This window comes from Periophthalmus magnuspinnatus, chromosome 22, assembly GCF_009829125.3.
Source record: "Periophthalmus magnuspinnatus isolate fPerMag1 chromosome 22, fPerMag1.2.pri, whole genome shotgun sequence".
NCBI lineage: Eukaryota > Metazoa > Chordata > Actinopteri > Gobiiformes > Gobiidae > Periophthalmus > Periophthalmus magnuspinnatus.
Genome location: NC_047147.1, coordinates 14189384 through 14208419, shown reverse-complemented (window position 1 = coordinate 14208419; position 19036 = coordinate 14189384). Strand labels below are relative to the sequence as shown.

The 19036-nt window shown below is 41.3% G+C and overlaps 2 protein-coding genes across 2 annotated transcripts; one reads left to right on the top strand and one right to left on the bottom strand.

Annotated features, from left to right (window-relative positions):
* The first annotated feature begins 1624 nt into the window (after positions 1 to 1624).
* On the top strand, positions 1625 to 15879 carry LOC117390811 (serine/threonine-protein kinase PAK 4). The gene is made up of 9 exons (XM_033988616.2): positions 1625 to 2105; positions 9159 to 9406; positions 10478 to 11131; positions 11473 to 12009; positions 12600 to 12733; positions 13765 to 13891; positions 14122 to 14247; positions 14348 to 14482; positions 14609 to 15879. The coding sequence occupies exons 2-9, from the start codon at positions 9203 to 9205 to the stop codon at positions 14774 to 14776; spliced, it is 2085 nt and encodes a 694-aa protein (XP_033844507.1). The 5' UTR covers positions 1625 to 2105; positions 9159 to 9202; the 3' UTR covers positions 14777 to 15879.
* A 424-nt stretch (positions 15880 to 16303) lies between these two features.
* On the bottom strand, positions 16304 to 17968 carry LOC117390713 (ankyrin repeat domain-containing protein 50). Its single transcript, XM_033988513.2, has one exon. It carries the CDS (start codon positions 17882 to 17884, stop codon positions 16304 to 16306), a length of 1581 nt encoding a protein of 526 aa, XP_033844404.1. The 5' UTR covers positions 17885 to 17968.
* Between the last annotated feature and the right edge of the window lie 1068 nt (positions 17969 to 19036).

Sequence of the window (19036 nt, the reverse complement as noted above, 5' to 3'; positions counted from 1 at the left end):
TTTTGAAGTCTGGCAAAATACTCAAACTACATAAAACGTGCACTATGTAACTTTTCTGGACGGTGCTCCACATGCTGAAATGCTCCACGGTATGGCATTAAACATGTATATCTAAGTACACTTTTATTGTGAAGCTTTTCAATAACATGGATTTTTACTGTGAGTGGAGTAACTTGACCTTGTGGCGGCATCTGCTTGTCTGAATGCAGATACATAAGTTTAATATCAAACTGGGACATTTTATTAACACCTCCAAGGAGATTTTTATAAAAGTTGATGGTGGACCCTTTACCAGAAAGTTGCAATGTGCACCTTTAAATAATAAAATAATACTGTCATTCTGATACATATATCTTTGTAAAGTTACATGTTAATAACAGATAAAATGCCAGAAGCTAAGCCATGCTGAGTAATCCTTCCAAATTCATAGTCAAAAGTTTTGTAATGCAAACATTTAAGACGGTCCCTAGTGCACCCTGTTGACTCTCATTTTAATGGCACCATGGCTTAAGGCTGCCATTGTCATTATAACCTATTTCTCTTCCTTTTTCTCAGTTGCTGAATGGATGTTTTTCTGAGTCACAAAAGTGCTTCCCAGTGAGATATCATTAGCTGACCTCATGACCCCCCCAAGCAGCTCCTTCATAGTGGCTGAGCACAGATAGGTGAAAGCGTCTTAGTACATAAATGGTCTGGCAAAGATAGTGTGAACAAATAGTGGTACTTTGCAATATAATATGAATTGCAGCCATTTATTCTGCCTTTTTTGCTACTTACAGTAACAAACCACAAAAAATGTAATAATAAATAATAAAATAATGTTTTTAATAAAATATGGTGAGGCAAATAAATATCTGCCAATAATGTCGACAAGTGAGAGGGAGAGAAAAAGGACCCCCTACAGTAAAACCTGTCATTGTTATGCAGATTTAGTTGTGGGCTTTTTTCACCTCCTGTCACTGGGATTGTAGAATAGCTCACACACATATTCCCTGTATGTATCTTGATGACTTTGTAAGCATCTCAACCCAGTTTGATCCTGATATTTTTCAGCTTTGTGTCTGCTAAATCAATTATTCAGTGAATGACTGAGCTAAAAAGGGAATATTTGAAATAACGAGGATGCTATTTGCAGAAGAAACTTCACTGGAAAAAGAAAAGATTTTAGGTCATGTTAGTCTCAAAAGGATGACAGTTGTACCCTCTACAGAAATAGACTCATATTGCACGTCTTCTAAATTCTCACATACAAAAATGCTTGCTATCATCTACCAAGTATAATCCTGTCACAAGATAATTCATATTGGTGAATGCTAAAACAGTGCAATCATTACTCATGTGCACATGCCAGCCACATAACATGCAAAGCAGACGGGTAGAAAGACAGTGGCAGCGTCAGGCTGCTGAAAGGTATGCCAGGTGATGGGTGTAAAAGGAGCTCTTCTCTCCTTACAGACAGTCATTGGAAACCGTCTTTAAAAAACACACTAGCACACTCAGGCACGGTTACATGCTGCTATCAATTCTGGGCTTTTGCAAAAGACAGCCCAATGAGGGAGTGGGAGGAGGCAGAGAAGGAGGGAAGTGATAAAGGCACCAGGAGGAGGAGGAATAGAGAGAGTAGAGAGACGGCGAGGTGGGAGGGTGTGAGAGAGTGTGTGTGAGGCACACACAGAAGCCACAAGACAGGGATAGTAAAGGAGCCGAATGTGGCCGTCTTATTTCTCTCATTTCTCCTGGACCCTGCCTCTCTTCTCTTCATGGCTTTTCCCCTTGCTTTGCGTAAACGGTTGTCCTGTGTCCTGAGGAGAAGACACTGGTGCACGGACCTCCACACAGCCAGCAGCACAGGAGCCGGTGATGAATCAAGCCCAACAAAGAGCCTTTGAGATGGCCGTGTGCGCTTCTGCCTGGAGGGAGGAACGCATCAGGCTTTCTCAGGCAAGCGGCAGCCTGCAGTGTGCGCTGGCTTGAGCTCCAAAGCCTCCATCCCCATCCTAAGCGGAGCGCCGTGTGAGCGTGCTATCACAGTGCATGCGAGTGTGTATGTGCTCACCCCACATCCTTCCCAGAGGAGACCTCTCCTCTTCACTGGACAAGGCAAGGTAAGGTGGAATGACAGATTTTACATCTTTTCCACTGTGGAGGCAATGGGGTGAAAGGGGGTGAGGGGAAGACAAAAAGAGGCTTAACGTCATTGATAAAGACCATTCTAGTGTGGGCTGTCGGCAGGCATTATACAAGGGAATGTAGACAGGCAGTGAGCCTTTGTGTCCAGGTGTTGATGCACTACAAAGCTTTGTGGATGTATCCAGTGATGGACTGTATCTCACAAGCTTTCACCTTCTACTAACCCCTCCTCCTTAAAATCCCCCACATTCTCTTCCTCTCTGCCTCTGCGTCCTCAACTTGTACATCAAGGGAAAGGATGCAACCATCCACTCAACAGTGAAACACTGTTTGTATGTCATTGGTGCCACAGACAGTAGCTTCCTGTTTGCATGTGGTGTTTTCTGGTCTAGTCTGGGCTGCCGGTGAGCATTCTAATTCAACCAGTGCATGAGGTTCCAGTGTGTTGTTAGTACGGACACACTTTAGTGTGTGTATATATATATATATATATATATATATATATATATATATATATATATATATATATATATATATGTATATATATATAGTCACTTATCTAAAGACAGTCACAATTGCTGTTGTAAAATACCACTGATGTTTTTTGCTGTCAGCCCAGCAACACATGGGGGATTCTGTGCCAAATTGGATATATATCCAATTATATATATCCAATTGGATATATATCATATATATGAAAGATGCAAAATGCATCAGACTTAAAAGCTAATTTCTTAACAGGAATTGGGAGACATGCATTGCTACTGTGTAATATACCCTCACAGCAGCCATATACCTATGTACTTAGATGACCCAGTTATATCCTCATATACCATGCAGGGTTAGTTTTAATGTATTGGTTGCTCGTGGCTAGTTTTATTAAATGCTAAATACTCGGTAGAATCTATGCATGTAATTACTTCAAGTGTGCTGCACACACACATATATACTAAGCTTACATTCAAAGAATTTATTTAAAGAGAGTAAAGGTGAGCAGATTTTCCACCATGTATGTTGTGAGTCATAACAGAGCTGACTTCCTGGGTTAAACTCTTTCTTGGCCTGTTGTAACATATCCTTTATATGAGGTCAAAGTAAATTCTGCATTGCAAGTGTGAGTGGGTTGTGAGTAAGGTCCTGCAAGTCTAAAACTGCCTTCTTTGTGTGTCTTTGGTGACTTATTGATATACCGGAAAAGCGAGACAAGGTAGAAAAGGTGAGAGATGACGCTGTTGAATGCTGATCTACTGCTTCATAGCCTTTGTTGCCTTATTCCAGACACTAAAAGCAGAAAACAGTATTTGTACAGTGGGCTTGACAGGACGTGATAAAGATAGGAACAGTAATCAGGTGTGGGTTGTGCGCTACTGTCACATGGCATGTTTTTTATAAATGTCAGGTTATGGTTGAAACAGGGGGCAGTGTGCATCACCGACTTTATCTTTCCCACTGGCCACGAGATGCAAAGCACTACGGATTAAAACAAGCTCTGAGTCCAAATTAGGGCAGCGTGCCGAGTCCCCTCACTGGGCTCCAACAACACCCACACAGGGGGACAGAGCAGGACAGGACAGTGGGCCGGTGCAGAATGATACTAGCAAAGGGATTCCCAGGTTCAAAATTTACAGGTGCTTTGGATAATCAGAATGAAAAATGGAAAATATAAATCAGAGTTCTCATAGGCTTGCACTGTAAAGCCTGCACTGGTGCATCAATAAATTAGACCCCAGAGAGAAGATTTTGGCTCATACTATTGGTCCGAACAGATCACACGTCTTTATCAGTGCAGCGTCAAATTGTTCAAAGCACTTTCGATAGCCAAGGGAATCTTTAATTAAAGAGAGTGTTGGTCAGTGCAGCATAGTCTTTACCCCTCTTATCTCTATTCAATACATACATTTACACAGAGTTGTGTCAGCACTAGTAAAGACCATCCCATAAACTCCCACAGCTCTATAGTACAAGTGTTGCTTTTAGAATGTCATCATGTTAAAGGAATAGACAGAGGCAATGCTTACTACGATGTGATTGTTGCTAACCATCGTGCTCACTGAAGGACAGGGCAAACTAGTTTTCTTCTCCATTGGGTTGTCTGGGAGGATCAGTGTCAATATGTATCAGCTGACAATATGATGTATGGCTTCTATTGATGGAAGCGTCTCATCTTCAGTTTTTCTTTACTGTCTACAACACAGAGCTCAGTGTAACAGGTTGCAAACTGCACAGACAGAGGTGATTCAAAAAACTGTTTTTGAAAGTATTGTGTTTTTTTTAATATCCCATCCTACCATCTTGACCTTCTTTTTTATGTGTCCTCCTGTCAATATTAGCACAGGCCCAATGCATGAATGCCTGCCGCCCTTGAACAACTGACATCAATCACTTCTCCACGTGTACACCATATTTTATATTTTACAGAATGGTGAGCTTCAAAAACCAGAAGCTCTTTTCTTACATTGAACAGGTCAGAGGGCTTTGAGAGTAAGTTCAAACGAGAAGTGAAATCTATAACATATAACACAGAATCAAGGAAGTAGTAAGTAAGAACAAGAGGTCATGTAAATGTAACCTTCAGCATCATACTTAGAAGTCATTAAAGGGCCAAGAGATAAAGGGCTAGTTGCAAATAGAGCCATCCACAATTCAGATATTCTTGTATTTTTAGCCTTGCTGCATTAGAGATAGATAGACAAGCAGGAAGTTGCTATGTTATTTTGCTCTACCAGGTGAGCCACCAAAATGACCCTGGGATCCATTTTGTATTGAAGACACCATGATAAAGTATACCTATATAGTCTCAATCATTCTCTTGACACGCTCTCTTATAGTAGCCTGAACAAAATCAAAGAAAGCCTATTTAAAACTCTTGTCCTTGGCCACATACTAACAGCCTAAAGAAGATGTGTCTCTCTTCAAAGTTCCATGGGTTGCAAGTGTTCAGTTGTGCATGCTGTATTAGACCCTCAGCATGAAATATGCATGAAAACAACATTATTCCATGTTATTCCATGTCATTGAGCACAGTTCATTACATCACTTGTCAGTTCCTATTGACGATTCCTTCTTGTGGACAGAGGTGACTCCAAAGGGAAAACACGCATCAACTTAAATCATAAACATGGCTATTGCACTGCCCAGTCACGTACAAAGCCTGTGTACCTTTCCTCCACAGATATGAAATTCTATGTGAGCGTTCTTTACAAGACATGACCAATCCAGGACCCCCCTTCGCACCCCCTTGAGAGGCAGTCTCATTACACTCAAAGGGCAAAACGGTCAAAGTAATGAAGCTGATAGAATAGCCCTTGCCGCTGCAGTGCACAGTCCAAAAACAGCGTGAAGACCTCCGTGTCATCTATCCTGTGTGAAACGCCGATGTTCCCACTGTAATTTACTATAGCTGGATTATACTTATAGATCCACTGACTTACATGAGCAAAAAGAGGATTATGTCATCTCAATTGTCTCCCATATTCATCCCCACTATTTTTACATGAATCCTGTGCAAAATAAACACGTGCTTGGCTCTATACACCAGGAGCAGAGTGAAATGATGTGTCCTAAAATTAGATCAGTGGAAGCCTGTAATCCTGGCAGCACAGTCACCTGAGCGTGCACCACCCTCGCTACCGTTTCTACATGCATGCCAACCAAAAAGATAGAGCTGGAATCAGGGCAAATAGAGAAAAAAAAATCATTCAACACAGCTCGGAGTAGCAGCATTGAGCAAATCCAATATCTCTCTCATCTCTATCCCCTCCCACTCACCCACAAGTCCTACTCAGAGTGGTTGGAGCCTCCACAGTATGTCTATGGAAAACATATGGATGGCCTGCTTGGCTTTAGGTATGGCATGAGAGGCATGACTACTCTGCCAGGTGAAGATGCTCCATCCGGTCACGGGTAAGGCCTTGATTTGATGCATTCATCTGACAGCATGGAGAGTGGGGGTGTTTGGCTCTAGGATGCACTGTATTTAGGGGGAGGAACTTAAGGCAGTAAGACTGAATTGGCGGCCTATTTGAGATTACAAGTGTTGGCATGCAATTACACATTAAAGGTAGTACTGAAATTTGAAATGCTTTTTTTAACTGAAGTATAGGGTAATATGCATTTTATATAGGCCAAATGTGAAAGTGATGCTTAAACAGAACACCGTTAATTGATATTATAATTTCCAATAACTGCCTCTGCCATGATTTTAGTTTTTCACGTTGACTATCGAAATCTTAATCTTAAGAAAATACAAAAAGAGTGATTACATTTACAAGATGTTTGTAATGTTGTAAGGTTTTTGGTGTGGACTTGGATCACTGTCTGGATGCAGGGTGGGACTGCAATACTTTGGCAGAAGGTTGCACTATGAGCTTCTTGTTACATAACATGCAAGCTGCAACTACATCATACACGGCTGTCAATATCTGAAGTAAGACCACAATTCTGTCTTTAAAATGAATAATTGCAAAATAGGGCATAATGATAAAACTGCTGACGCGCCTTTGGTTTAAGTCCACTGAATGTAAATGTCTCGTGCTATTCTCTCTTCATGTCCTCTCTAATCAGTACTGTCAGAATATTTACAGATGCTAAATGCTAAATGCTAAATGCTAAACTAAAATATGTGTCCCAGAAATACTATGTTTGTAGTTTGATATCATCTAAGTTTTCCTTTGCATTTGTTCTCAAAGATGGAAACACCCCGCGTATAACAGAATTTCCGAGTGACCTCATCCTTTTTTGGCTGCTGATGTTTCTGACAGCTGCTGGCCTGTGTTTTTTGCCTCAGCACTTTGATAGATTCAAGACAAGCCACTGAGGCATAGGGTCAAATCCCTGCAGTTTGTGTGTGACCAGAAAACATGATTATGTTCCCTGCAAGTTCAGCTCTCTGCATAAATATTACAGCCTTAGAAATCAATAGTGCATTGTTATCAAGACAGTCATAAGCTCGGTGCAGGTTGGGAGGTCAATACAAAGCCAGATGCATGTGATTAAGGCTTGTGAATTGATAATTTCATCAACTGCTGAATTACTGTCATCAGGAAATGCATCACCAAAGTTTGTCACAGTGTGTTTTAGTGTGGTGCTAATATCATATTTGTCATTTAGCATTTTCTGGCAGCTTCGGAGGCAGCAGTACTGGGATGAATAATGAATACTGTTGTGTTGTTGTCTGCTTTGAACTGATGAGGCTTGATAAAGTGGTGCACAAAGGCAGCTGTCCTATTTGTGTTGGTATCACCCCATTATTGCTGGCAGTGGAGAAGTGTAGCCGTTTGCATTTCACTCATGAGTAAATATTGATTGATCTTCTTGTAAAGGATCCATGAGGGCTCTGTGTAAATATTTGTACAGACATTGCCAACTTCTCCACTCGGACTGCAGAGTTAGCACAAAGTGGGAGAAGATGTTGAATGTCGGAATGCTATGTGTATTACTATGTGAGAAGTGCACATAAAAAATAGTTGACAAATGAAGTGGCTATCTTTATTATATATGTTTTGCAAAGAACGTAAAGAGTTGTCCTGATACTGTTATTGATTTAAAAAAAGCATATAAGCCTCTCCACAGAAAAAAAATTAAGCTAGGTATAATAGCATGTTGATTTTAGTTCATGCAGTAGATGCTGCCCTTGGCCTTGTGTATTTGTCCAGGATTAGGACAGGCATAAAAGATAACCCTAGTCTTGTGACTTTCTGTATCAGGATTATTCTGTTTACATCACTACGCAACAATTTCCTCTCTGTGCGTCTTCAGAGATGGTCATACTTTGCCTTGTCAGAAGTGATAGATTCTACTAAAATCGGGTGTAATGTTGTCCCCCACACATTCCAGCTCCACCTTCACAGTATTATCTCCCTGTCAGATAGAATTAAAGCCCTCCTCAGCACCATTTTGTGTACATAGGGAGAGTACAGAGTGATATGCTTATGCAACACTTAGCATATTAGCTCTCTGATTGAATTATCCTCGGAAGGCGGGTTGCATGTTTCCTCACAGGGTTATCTCTACTCCCTCTACCCTCCTCTTGCTCTAAAAATGAGGCTGGCCTATGCTAGTGTGAATGGGTCCACCCCCTCTTTACCCTCCAGTGTGTTGCAGCAGTGGCATGGTTAGTCACTGGTGTAGCTTATGTATTGGTGTGGATTAGAGGCATGCTGGTCTGAGGGCGGAGGTGTTGAGAGCCCGCTGAGCTGTGGACGCTGCAAAACTCATTTCCTCCACTCCAACCCCTTGACCGAGCATGATGGGAGATAGTATCTGGATCTATCGGGGCACCTTGTAGGGCTCTGCCACTATTATTTTACACTCAGCACAAATTTATGTTGTGATAAGCAGCTGGGATGCACTGCACTATGAAAGGGTGTTAAAAGTAATGATACAGTAGGGTTCAAATATGAGTGATTATCTCTTAGAGTTGTGAAGCCCAGAAAATGAGATGTAATGTATTTAATTATTTCCCTGCATTGAAAGGGAACTAAAGCTGAACATATAGCAGACCACATCCCGCCAAATGCACGGCCATCCATCCCAAGATTAAGTGGCTACCCACATTGCAATCAAGGGCACAACATCATCTAATTAAAAAGGGATATGAATGATAGCAGTGCTGTAGAATGCTGTTTGTATAAACTTGTATACAGACTATGCACATTGGGCACGTTCTGTTAATGCATTCAGAGCCTGTGGGTGATGCCAGGCCAGCCACAGTTTCATAAGTAAAAGGGCAGTGACATAGAATAAGCTGTAATTGAACAGAAATCTTTCATAACACATAGTCAGTCATAGTCAGAACTGCACACAGTAACAAATGCCAACCTCTGAGGCAGTCTGAGTGTCTATCTGAATAAAGAACACATATAGAGAAGTGGTCAGCAGTAAACTGATAAAGGCTGCCATTTCTTTTATTTACTTGTCACACAGATCTAAACTGAATTGTATAGATAGAATATAGTTCTGCAACATTCCAGTTGCATAATTCTTAACAAAATACCTTTAAAACTAATAGTTAAATATTATTCTTTCAGGGATACAGTGAAGTGGGCAAGCTGTGGCCTGTGTGGAATTGAGAATGTTTCGTAAGAAAAAAAAGAAGAGGCCTGAGATATCAGCGCCCAAGAACTTCGAGCATCGTGTCCACACCTCCTTTGATGTGAAGAGAGGATGCTTTGTGGGGCTGCCCATGCAATGGCACAGCCTCATAGAGAACCTGCGGAGGCCTCGCCCAGTGGTGGACCCATCCAGGATCACAGAAGTTGAGCTCAGGCCAAAGAAGGTACAAGACAAACACTTCTAATCCCAGAGCACCTGAAACTGGACCATCTCATCATTAAGGGCTAATCTTATGCTGATGTGCATGTGGTATTGATATACTAAAATAGTGTGAATTCAGCAGAGAAATGTCTCAGAAAAGCCTGAGATGACACCTTCTTCCTTCTTGGGGCTGGGCTAATGACCCTGCAGTGTACACTGACTTTACAATGTTGAATGCTCATAGGGGCCACAAGATTTATTACGCCACCCAGGCAATTAATAACAGTGTACAGAGCATTCGCACAGATGTCAAGCAGAGGGATAAAAAGTGCAGGTACAGCAGCTGTACAGCAGAGGGAACGCCAGTGACTGATGCAAGTCTGCTTCTTTGCTTTGCTGAGAGTAGTGTCACAGCACTTTATGGCAGAGGTACTAAAAAACCAACAGCAGTTTTATGACTGCTCTGCCAGCATTGGCACAAGGTAATTTGATCACCATCATGTGAGTTTTAGAGTAGTTATAGGTACTAAAAAGCTTTAACCATAACAATAAAAACTAAATGCAGAAAATGTAAATAAACTGTTTAAATGTGAATTAGTTGTTAAAGGTGTGCATATGGGCACTGTGAGGTGATATGTCACCTGACCTGTATGCCCCATGTGTAGTGGCGCTGAACAGGAGAAACAAGAGACGCTGTTGACTGACTGTGAACTAAATATGACTCTACCCTTAGAAAAACTAATGAGCCACCTCACAGTATTCCACCAAAACAACATAGCCGCCATTTCTGTCTGGGCAAGTTTTGCCTGTCTTTTCTTGCCCATGGCATCTAAAAAGGTATTTGAAAAACTTCAGAAGAGCCAGTATTTTATAAATTAGAGAAACAGATATTTAGTGCATTGCCAGAAAAAGCTTCAGGAAAAAAGAAAGTCTTTGTAGTGCGACAAAGATGTCCTTAGCAAATTCTCAAGTCTAAATTTAACAGGCCTCACAGCTATGATTATATCACACTAATTATTTCCCATGGTACTAATCTTTCTATAATGTGATGATGGCACGTGCCTCGTTGAGATAAATGATTTGGCTCTTTCAGACCATAGTGCGTGGGAGCATGATTGGTCATGGGGACTACATCTCTGCCATGATCAACGATATGAGCCGCCTGTCTGTGACCAGCTCAAACTCTCTGAGGAAGAGCAGCCCCTCCAACCGGAAACGGGCCCAGTCTCTTGGTCGTCTCGGTGAGGAGAACGAGGGCGACACCTACCAGTATGAGAGCCTAACTCAGGACGAGGACGACGACAATGATGCTCAGGACCAGTGGAGAGACAGGGCCAGGAACATTCACAGTGAAACCAACACACCTTATTTAGGCATGAAGAAGAGCATAACTTTACAACCCAATGGGATCTTACCAAAAGCTAAATCTACTTATGAAGTTAGCATTCCTCATGAAGGACCTCAGCTTCCTCAGACTCAAAGTATCCAGGCGCCTAGTCACACAGCATACATGAGTGCAGACATGGGCAGTCCGCAGGAGAGAGTCATCTGGAAGAGGGACATCCCACTGCCTAGAGGACTGCCACCACCACTCAGACCTGTGGCCTGTTTCTACAATCCTGGTATGATTGTTCAGCAGCCGCCACAACACCCAGAGCAAGATACTTCAGAGCTGCGACCAGCTCCCCCCATGTACATGCACCCTCAGAACAGCCCAGGGAGGCCCTTCTCTTCCTATGATCTTAAAGTAAGTCTATATATTATTCATTTACACAGGCTTATATGTGCAAATGTCTTCATCATATTATAAGTTCTTTGCAAGTTTTAATCTGAATACATTAATTTTGTTTGGCTAATATAGTTAAGTATTTAATTGATGCCGCTACTCACACTTGAATGTACTGTATGTTTATTCCACCCATTGGGGTTTATACTTACATATAAACAGTATTCACATGGGTCGTATCAGGCAAAGTGCTGTGAAATAGTAAAGAGTTGATTAACATTCTCTTTAAAAGTAGGTCCTGATCTGTAGCAGGCAGTCGGCCAACAGACTTTCACTTCCCTCTGTGTTATCTTATCCTGCAGACAGAGACGTCTGTGAGGTACCACTCGGGCTTCCTGCCCACTGGCACGAGCAGTCCTCTGGTGGGATGTGGCATCAGGCCCCAGAGGACAGTGCGGTCCTCCGCGAGCTACACCCTAGGCCTGTCTCCAAACATGGGACTGAGGGCTAATGCCCCTGAGCCATTCTTAAGACATTCAGGATGTCCCAACCCCCCTTACCCTCTTCAGGACAGTCCCTCTCAGCCCAGACCCTCTCCCACGGGATCACTAGCCACCAGCCCTCCTGGCACCTGCTCCCCTGCCTTCAGGGTGCCTCAGCACCCATCACCACGGCCACCTCCAGACCCACCCAAAGTCACCCATGAACAGTTCAAAGCCGCCCTACAGATGGTGGTGGACAAGGGGGATCCACGCTCTTACCTGGAGAACTTTGTGAAGATAGGAGAAGGTTCCACAGGGGTAGTGTGCATTGCCACTGAGAAGCACAGCGGTAGGCAGGTGGCAGTCAAGATGATGGACCTGCGGCGGCAACAGAGGAGAGAGCTTCTTTTTAATGAGGTGTGGGACTATTTCTAAACTTACTTTATCTAAATTAAGCTGTAAAAAATCTGTACTAACATTTGCCAACAGTTTCAGGCAATGTGAAAGTTAAAGCCTCTATGTTGTGTGTGGCGAACAAAATAATGACAGTAGAAGTATTGCTGCAGTGGCATATCCCAAAACATAAAGCAGAAGATGAAAATATTTTATTTTTTATTGAAAATATCATTGATTACCACGTCCAATAAAAATATAGTTAAACTATACCAAGAAACAACAGTACTGAAGTATTTGTTTGAGTAAATAGTGCATTTTACACATTTAGTTTTGTCTTTTACCATTTTAGTAATAGCTGAATAAAACCTGATATGTCACGTGGATTAGATTCAGACTCAAATCCAAAAATAAGCATATGACAGAATGTGGAGGTGCCCAGTTCTTTGCTTACCATGCAAGAATAATTATTGAAGGATGTAGCTAGAACTTCTAAAAAAAAATCCATTAAATAGTCAAGTTTGTCCATTTACAGTGAATCTATGCAAATCACCCTTGCAGCCATTTAACATTGCTTTTAAGTCTCTGGTTTTATTGCGACTACTTTCCTGCAGGTGGTAATTATGAGGGACTATCAGCACAGGAATGTGGTGGAGATGTTTAAGTCTGCCCTGGTGGAGGAGGAGCTGTGGGTCATCATGGAGTACCTGCAGGGGGGAGCACTCACCAACATCGTGTCCGAAACCAGGTACGAAGCACCGCCAGTGTTTGCCCAACTCTGTCTATGCTGCATTGTCTAATTTTATGAGATCATCGCTTATAACTCCAGCTGCCACAAGGGGGCAGTATAGTATCAGCTCATAATGTGCACACGAGACTTGAGTCATCTTACTTCATGTTTGAAAGAGAAAGGGAGAAAAAACAAAACAAACAATTCAATAGGCTCTTTAAATGAAATTATAATTGTGCATTTATATTTTATCTTTTGGAGCTATCAGATTATTTAACAAAACACCCATCAAAAACAAGAAATGTATATCAAGGTTAGGTGTAGTGCAATATACAGCATTAACTTTAAACTGTCATTGTATTATTAACAAATGGCTGACTAAATCATTACAGGATAACCCTGGGGTCTGATCATTGACACAAAGTGATGAAAATGTGTCTCTCCAACCAGATGATATTTAAAATGAGCCAGCAGCCACAGCAAGAGCTTTCAAAGCCATATGTAAATTTAATATTGACAGAACAATTCTCCTTTTCCCAAGTCCATGGTGATGTTGGATTATACAGTCAATGGTGTTAATTAACATTGTTAATTAACGACTCATATGTGAACTGTGTTGCTTAATATGTATCGCATTATAGTTTGTACCAGAATTATTATTATTATTATTATTATTATTATTATTATTATTATTATTATTATTATTATTATTATTATTATTATTATTATTATTAATTAAGTAATAACATAAATGTGTATGAATGAAAGAGCAGGTTTTTTGAGCTCACTATTAAATGCTTTACCTCACTAATCTGACTCGCACTGGCTCACCTGTTTGTATGATGCACATTTCAAATTATACAGTTTTATTAGTCACTCGGGAGGTAGGAGTTGTTGATCTGAACTCTCTGATCTGTCTCTAATCGCAGTGATTCATGAAAATAACTTTTCTCTGAGCCATGAATTAGCGTGGTTTGCATTCTAAAAGAGTGCCTGCCAAAAGCTCAAATGTTAATGTAAAACCTGTCTGCTGGTGTGTGGTTGAACAGACTGACTGAGGAGCAGATTGCCACAGTGTGTGAAGCTGTGCTGCAAGCCCTGGCCTATCTGCACTCACAAGGAGTCATCCACCGGGACATCAAGAGTGACTCCATACTCCTAACACTCGACGGAAGGGTATTAGCTCTACTTTTGGAACATTCTGCTTTTTCCTTAATAATTAAATATCCTAAAAATGTCAGTCATTTCAATCATCTGTATTCTCAACAATATATTATATTTTTATTTGTATTATTAATAATAATAATATTACCAAATCCAAATCAACCACTAAATTCCTACTGAAAGTAAACAACAAAGCACTACTACCACTACTTGGTTAATTTTAATAACTTTTTTCTGTACAGGTTAAACTTTCTGACTTTGGATTCTGCGCTCAAATCAGTAAGGACATCCCCAAGCGTAAGTCTCTGGTGGGGACACCCTATTGGATGGCTCCAGAGGTCATCTCCAAATCTCCATATGGCACTGAGGTGAGAAAGCAGGGTTTGAGATTGTCTAAGATGTTGGCAGTACTTCCGGATCTACATTAAACATATGAGCCTATTATAACGAACCTGTGTGTGGATTCAGGTGGACGTTTGGTCTATGGGCATAATGGTGGTGGAGATGGTGGATGGAGAGCCTCCGTATTTCAGTGAAACTCCTGTTGCTGCAATGAAGAGGCTGAGGGATGAGCCGGCTCCTAGTGTGAGAAATGTCAACCAGGTAGGCCTATGTAATTTAAATTGAATATTTACAAAAAATGCATTTCAGGACATAAAAACAAGAAAAATAACCATAATAATTTGTAAGTAAGATTTTAATATATCTATTTTATTCAATTGCTTCTAGATCTCTCCTGTTCTCAAAGACTTCCTGGACCGTATGCTCACCCGCGACCCCCTGGAGCGAGCCAGTGCCACTGACCTTCTCGAGCACCCATTCCTGCTGCAGTGCGGCTCACCTCAGTGCCTGGTCCCGCTGGTGGAGCAGTACCGCAAACGCATGTCCCGCTGCTGACCCCCCCATAGCTGGCTGTCACTTTTCCTTAACCACACCCACCTAGACTGGGGACCTGGATGAGAAAATGCATTAGGTCTGGCTCCTCTGGCAATCTATGGACCGAATGGCTCCTGAGGGGAACAGAGGGAGATTAAAAGCTGCTGCCCAACTTGATTATGACAGGACTTTGACGGTGCATGGTCTTGGGCATTAGAAAAGCACTTTAGGAATGAGTACAAGGCAGCATGCTTGTTTGTCACCTCTAAGCTTGGTTTGGTCACATTAAGTGGTAACACAACTCAGCACAATGCATATCAGTCAAGAGGAAGATAACTTTGTACATGTATGGAACATCTCTTACAGTGTTCATGCTAGGTATTCTAGTGGTTCACGTGAAGGAAAGACCTCCACACATGATAGAACGGGACTATGGTTACTGATGGATGACTCTCCACATGGACTAATAAATGTGCACCTGGCCCACTGCAAATCCTTGAAAATGTACCAAAATGGGATGTGAAAGACAATTCTCCCTTATTAGCATCACAAATGGTAGAGAAGGGTCCAGCTGCTACTATTGGGCTAATGAAAAAATCAACAGTACAGTATCTTTTCATATTTATTCTTTTTTTCAAAAGGTATTGTGAGTGTTTGTATGATGTGAATTTACAAATAAGGTTTCATTGTATTAATGAAGTATGATGTGGCTGAATAAACGTTGTAAATAGGAAGAATGATTACTAGGTCAGATACACTGCAGTAAATTATATAAAATTTTACTTTTCTGTACTAATATGCAAGTCTGAGTGCATGTACTGTATGGATGCAAGTGTGGTGCGAGACATCCTTCGTATAGTGTCAGACTTTTTAAAAAACCTGATGTGTGGATGCGTAGCTCTGGCAAATGTGTATGACTGTATTTGCATTTGTTGGCATAGGATTAAGCACACAGGCCTGGCATGTGATGCTGCAGGATGTCCACCTGCTCCCAAACACTTTGCACATAGTCTTTGTATTCTGACATGGATACACTTATTTCTATTTCTGTGTGGGTCCTTCATGGCAAAGAGAATTTAACATTAATTTAATTTTGTATAAATTAATAAATGATGCATACAGTCTCCTTGTGTATTTTGGTTTCTCCATGCATAAAGCACACAAAAAACGTTTTTATTGTATTTTTTTATTATATATGTTATTTGTATAATTCATTTGGTATTTGGCAGATATATTGTACAGTCACTGAAAATGTAAGCCAAAAACATTTTTAAACCACAAAAGCAATAGTTAATGTGATCTAAAATAAGTCTATGTGGCCAATTCATTTCACAGTCAACAACATAGCTCCAAAGCTACAACATAGCTTTGGATTTTTTAAAATTTTTTTTTTACAAGTGGAAGTAAAATATTTATTTGTAAAATATAGATCAATGCAAAAGCTATTACAAACAAAAGCCAAAAATGTGAAAAAGTATGTCACAAAGCATTAGCCAGATAAATTTAAGTGCCATAAACAGCCATTTCTGATCCGATAGTGTTAGTATTCTAATCAAGAGGGAACTGAGAAGAGCAGCTTTCAAACTCGCACTTAACTGCACTGATGCTGTCGACGCTAGGCTGGCTGTTAACCTGCTGGTGTGTGTGTGAGAATGGGAATGTTTCAGAACGTGAGATGCGCCCCCTGCTCTGAGAGGAGCAGTCCACCACAATCTTCATGAACTCTGGAGCTGTGAATCTCCGCAGCAGCCTGGTACCTAATCCCACAAACCCAGGAGTGCGGCTGGGACCTTTCCCAGAATCTATCTCTCCTCTGGCAAACAGCAGTTTGTTCTGTCTAGTGGTGGGGCCCAGGCTCCCTCTCTTCTGCTGCTCTCTCTTGCCTAATGTGTCATTATCCATGTCACAACTCTCCTCGAGTGATCTCACACGGGGACACTTGCTGGTTAAGAGAGGTTTTGGCACAGTTTTGTCAGCATCTTTTATAAGGGCCCTAGAGTTTCCTTGGCTGTCCCTCTTATTCAGCAGACATCTCTCATCCTGCAGTGAGGCTCTCTTCAATCTGCTGGCTGACAGGCCCAAGTCACGAACATCGCCCTGATATGACTGCTTTCTGCTGCTCACAAGGTCCATGTTAAATGACTTGGCTTTACCCCAGGCAGAGGAAGCCTCTGAGGTTTGTTTTTGCTGTGCATTGTCCTTGCTGACATCTTTCTGGCTGGTTTCAGGCACAGAGTTCAGTGTTTTAGCAACCCTAACCTCTCTGAGCTGGCAGTTTTGCAGTTGTTTAGCAGCAAAGAGGACACTCTGGTCCACTTCATTTTGGCATTTGTCATTTGGAGGAGGTAGACCCCAGCTGTGGCGTTGGTTGTCATCTTGAGACTGGCTCCTGGGACATCTGAAGCGGTTCCACAGACCATTACTGTCTCCTGTCTTCAACTGCTTTTGAAACAGAGTGGGCAGTTGGTCATCTGTGCCACTAAACTGTTTGGAAAATCGTTCCAACATATACCGTGGTAGTTTGTTTGGGAGCCGAAACTCTCCATCCCCAGTGTTACAAGTCTCAGTGAGAGGCTCATCTGAGACAACGTTTCTCCTGTACGGGAAATTTAAAATCTGGACACAATGATTGTGTCCAAAAAAGTTTGCTACCTCTATAGCCGAGTGGCCAGCATTATTTGTTCTATCCAGTCTCAGTCCCAGCCTCTTGAAAGCCCGCACAAGAAACTCCAGAACCTGGCTGTGGCCAGAGAAGGCAGCGTACATGAGAGCACTGTTTCCCCAGACATCTGAAATATCAGGGTCAGCACTGAACTGCACCAGAAGCTTCACAACATCTAGGTGACCCATCTCACAAGCCAAGCTGAGTGCTGTGCGACCATCCTCATCCTGACAGTTCACATCAGCTCCCTTCTCCAAGAGAAGATGAGTAAACTTGGTCCGGGAACCAGGGTCTTGCAAACAAGCTGCATGAATAAGCGGGGTGCGACTATTCTCTGTTTTTGAGTTAATAATACGTCCATCAAGGGCATCCAGAATGAAACGTGCAAGGTGAACCTTGCCTCCGTGCATGGCATCCAGAAAAGTCTTAGTGCCAGAGCCCTGGCGTAGATCTTTAGGTCGCATCATTCTCAGACCGCCACTTGTGGAGCAGAGCGGAGCTGTGACTGAAGAGAGAAGTGTGGCAAGTTGTCCCGACTGCTGACTGTTGACAGTGAGTGCGCTTAGCTCAGAGTAAGCTTCAGCGAGAGGCTGCCAGCGCCTTTATACCTCACTCTCCACATGCCCTCCCCACGTTGCCAAGGAAACAAATGTCTGAGAACCATTATGCAGTGGCAGCATCTATTCAGCCCAAGCACTCTCTGCCTGGAGAGAAATATAAGCTATTTGGACAAAATAATTACTTCAAGAAATAGCATGCAGTGTTTTCAAGCAAGCAGAGGCAGGCCAATTAAAGTCTATATTTATAGTTTATGATGACAAGTATGAAAAAAATATGTCATAGAATCAAATGAATGATTCATTATGCCCAATATTATGCATTATATTGTATTGTAAGAAAATTTTGACATTTCCATGTTATGGTGAAACAAGCATTGTGCCTTATTGTGTCTTTATTTCATCAAGGTTACAGCATAAAAGAAACTACAGAACACTATTTGGATGAAGAAAAAAATAAAGCTAACCTGCTGAATGGAGGGAAAACAAAGATAAAAGTCTTTGATCTGCAAATGTTTTACTGTAAAATGTTATGATTGATTATACTGTTTTTGTGCTGTGTCTTGACCAGGTTGTCACTGTAAATGAGAAAGTGCTGTCAATTAACCTTCCTGAATAAATTTTCTTATAAATTTGAACTGGTAAAACAGTGCATTGCTAATATTTAATTAAGTGGCTGCTCTCTGACTTAGATTTTTCCAGTCAATAAGGTTACAGACAATACTGAATATTGAGCATGTATGTATGTATGTATGTATATATATATATATATATATATATATATATATATATATATATATATATATATATATATATATATATATATATATATATGACATGTTGCTTTTGTTTTTATTAGGCTATTAATCAAACCTTTATTTTTAACCTACAGGTTGGCCTCTTCAGACTTAAAGTCTCATTTTCAAGAGGGACCTCTCACAGCTGACTCATAATTTTTCTGAGAATAATAATTGATTACATAGAAACATAAAATTCTAAAAGAAATAGTGTCCCAGTTGTCCCATCATTTTCAAGACTTCACATAAACCTCCGCAGTGTGGG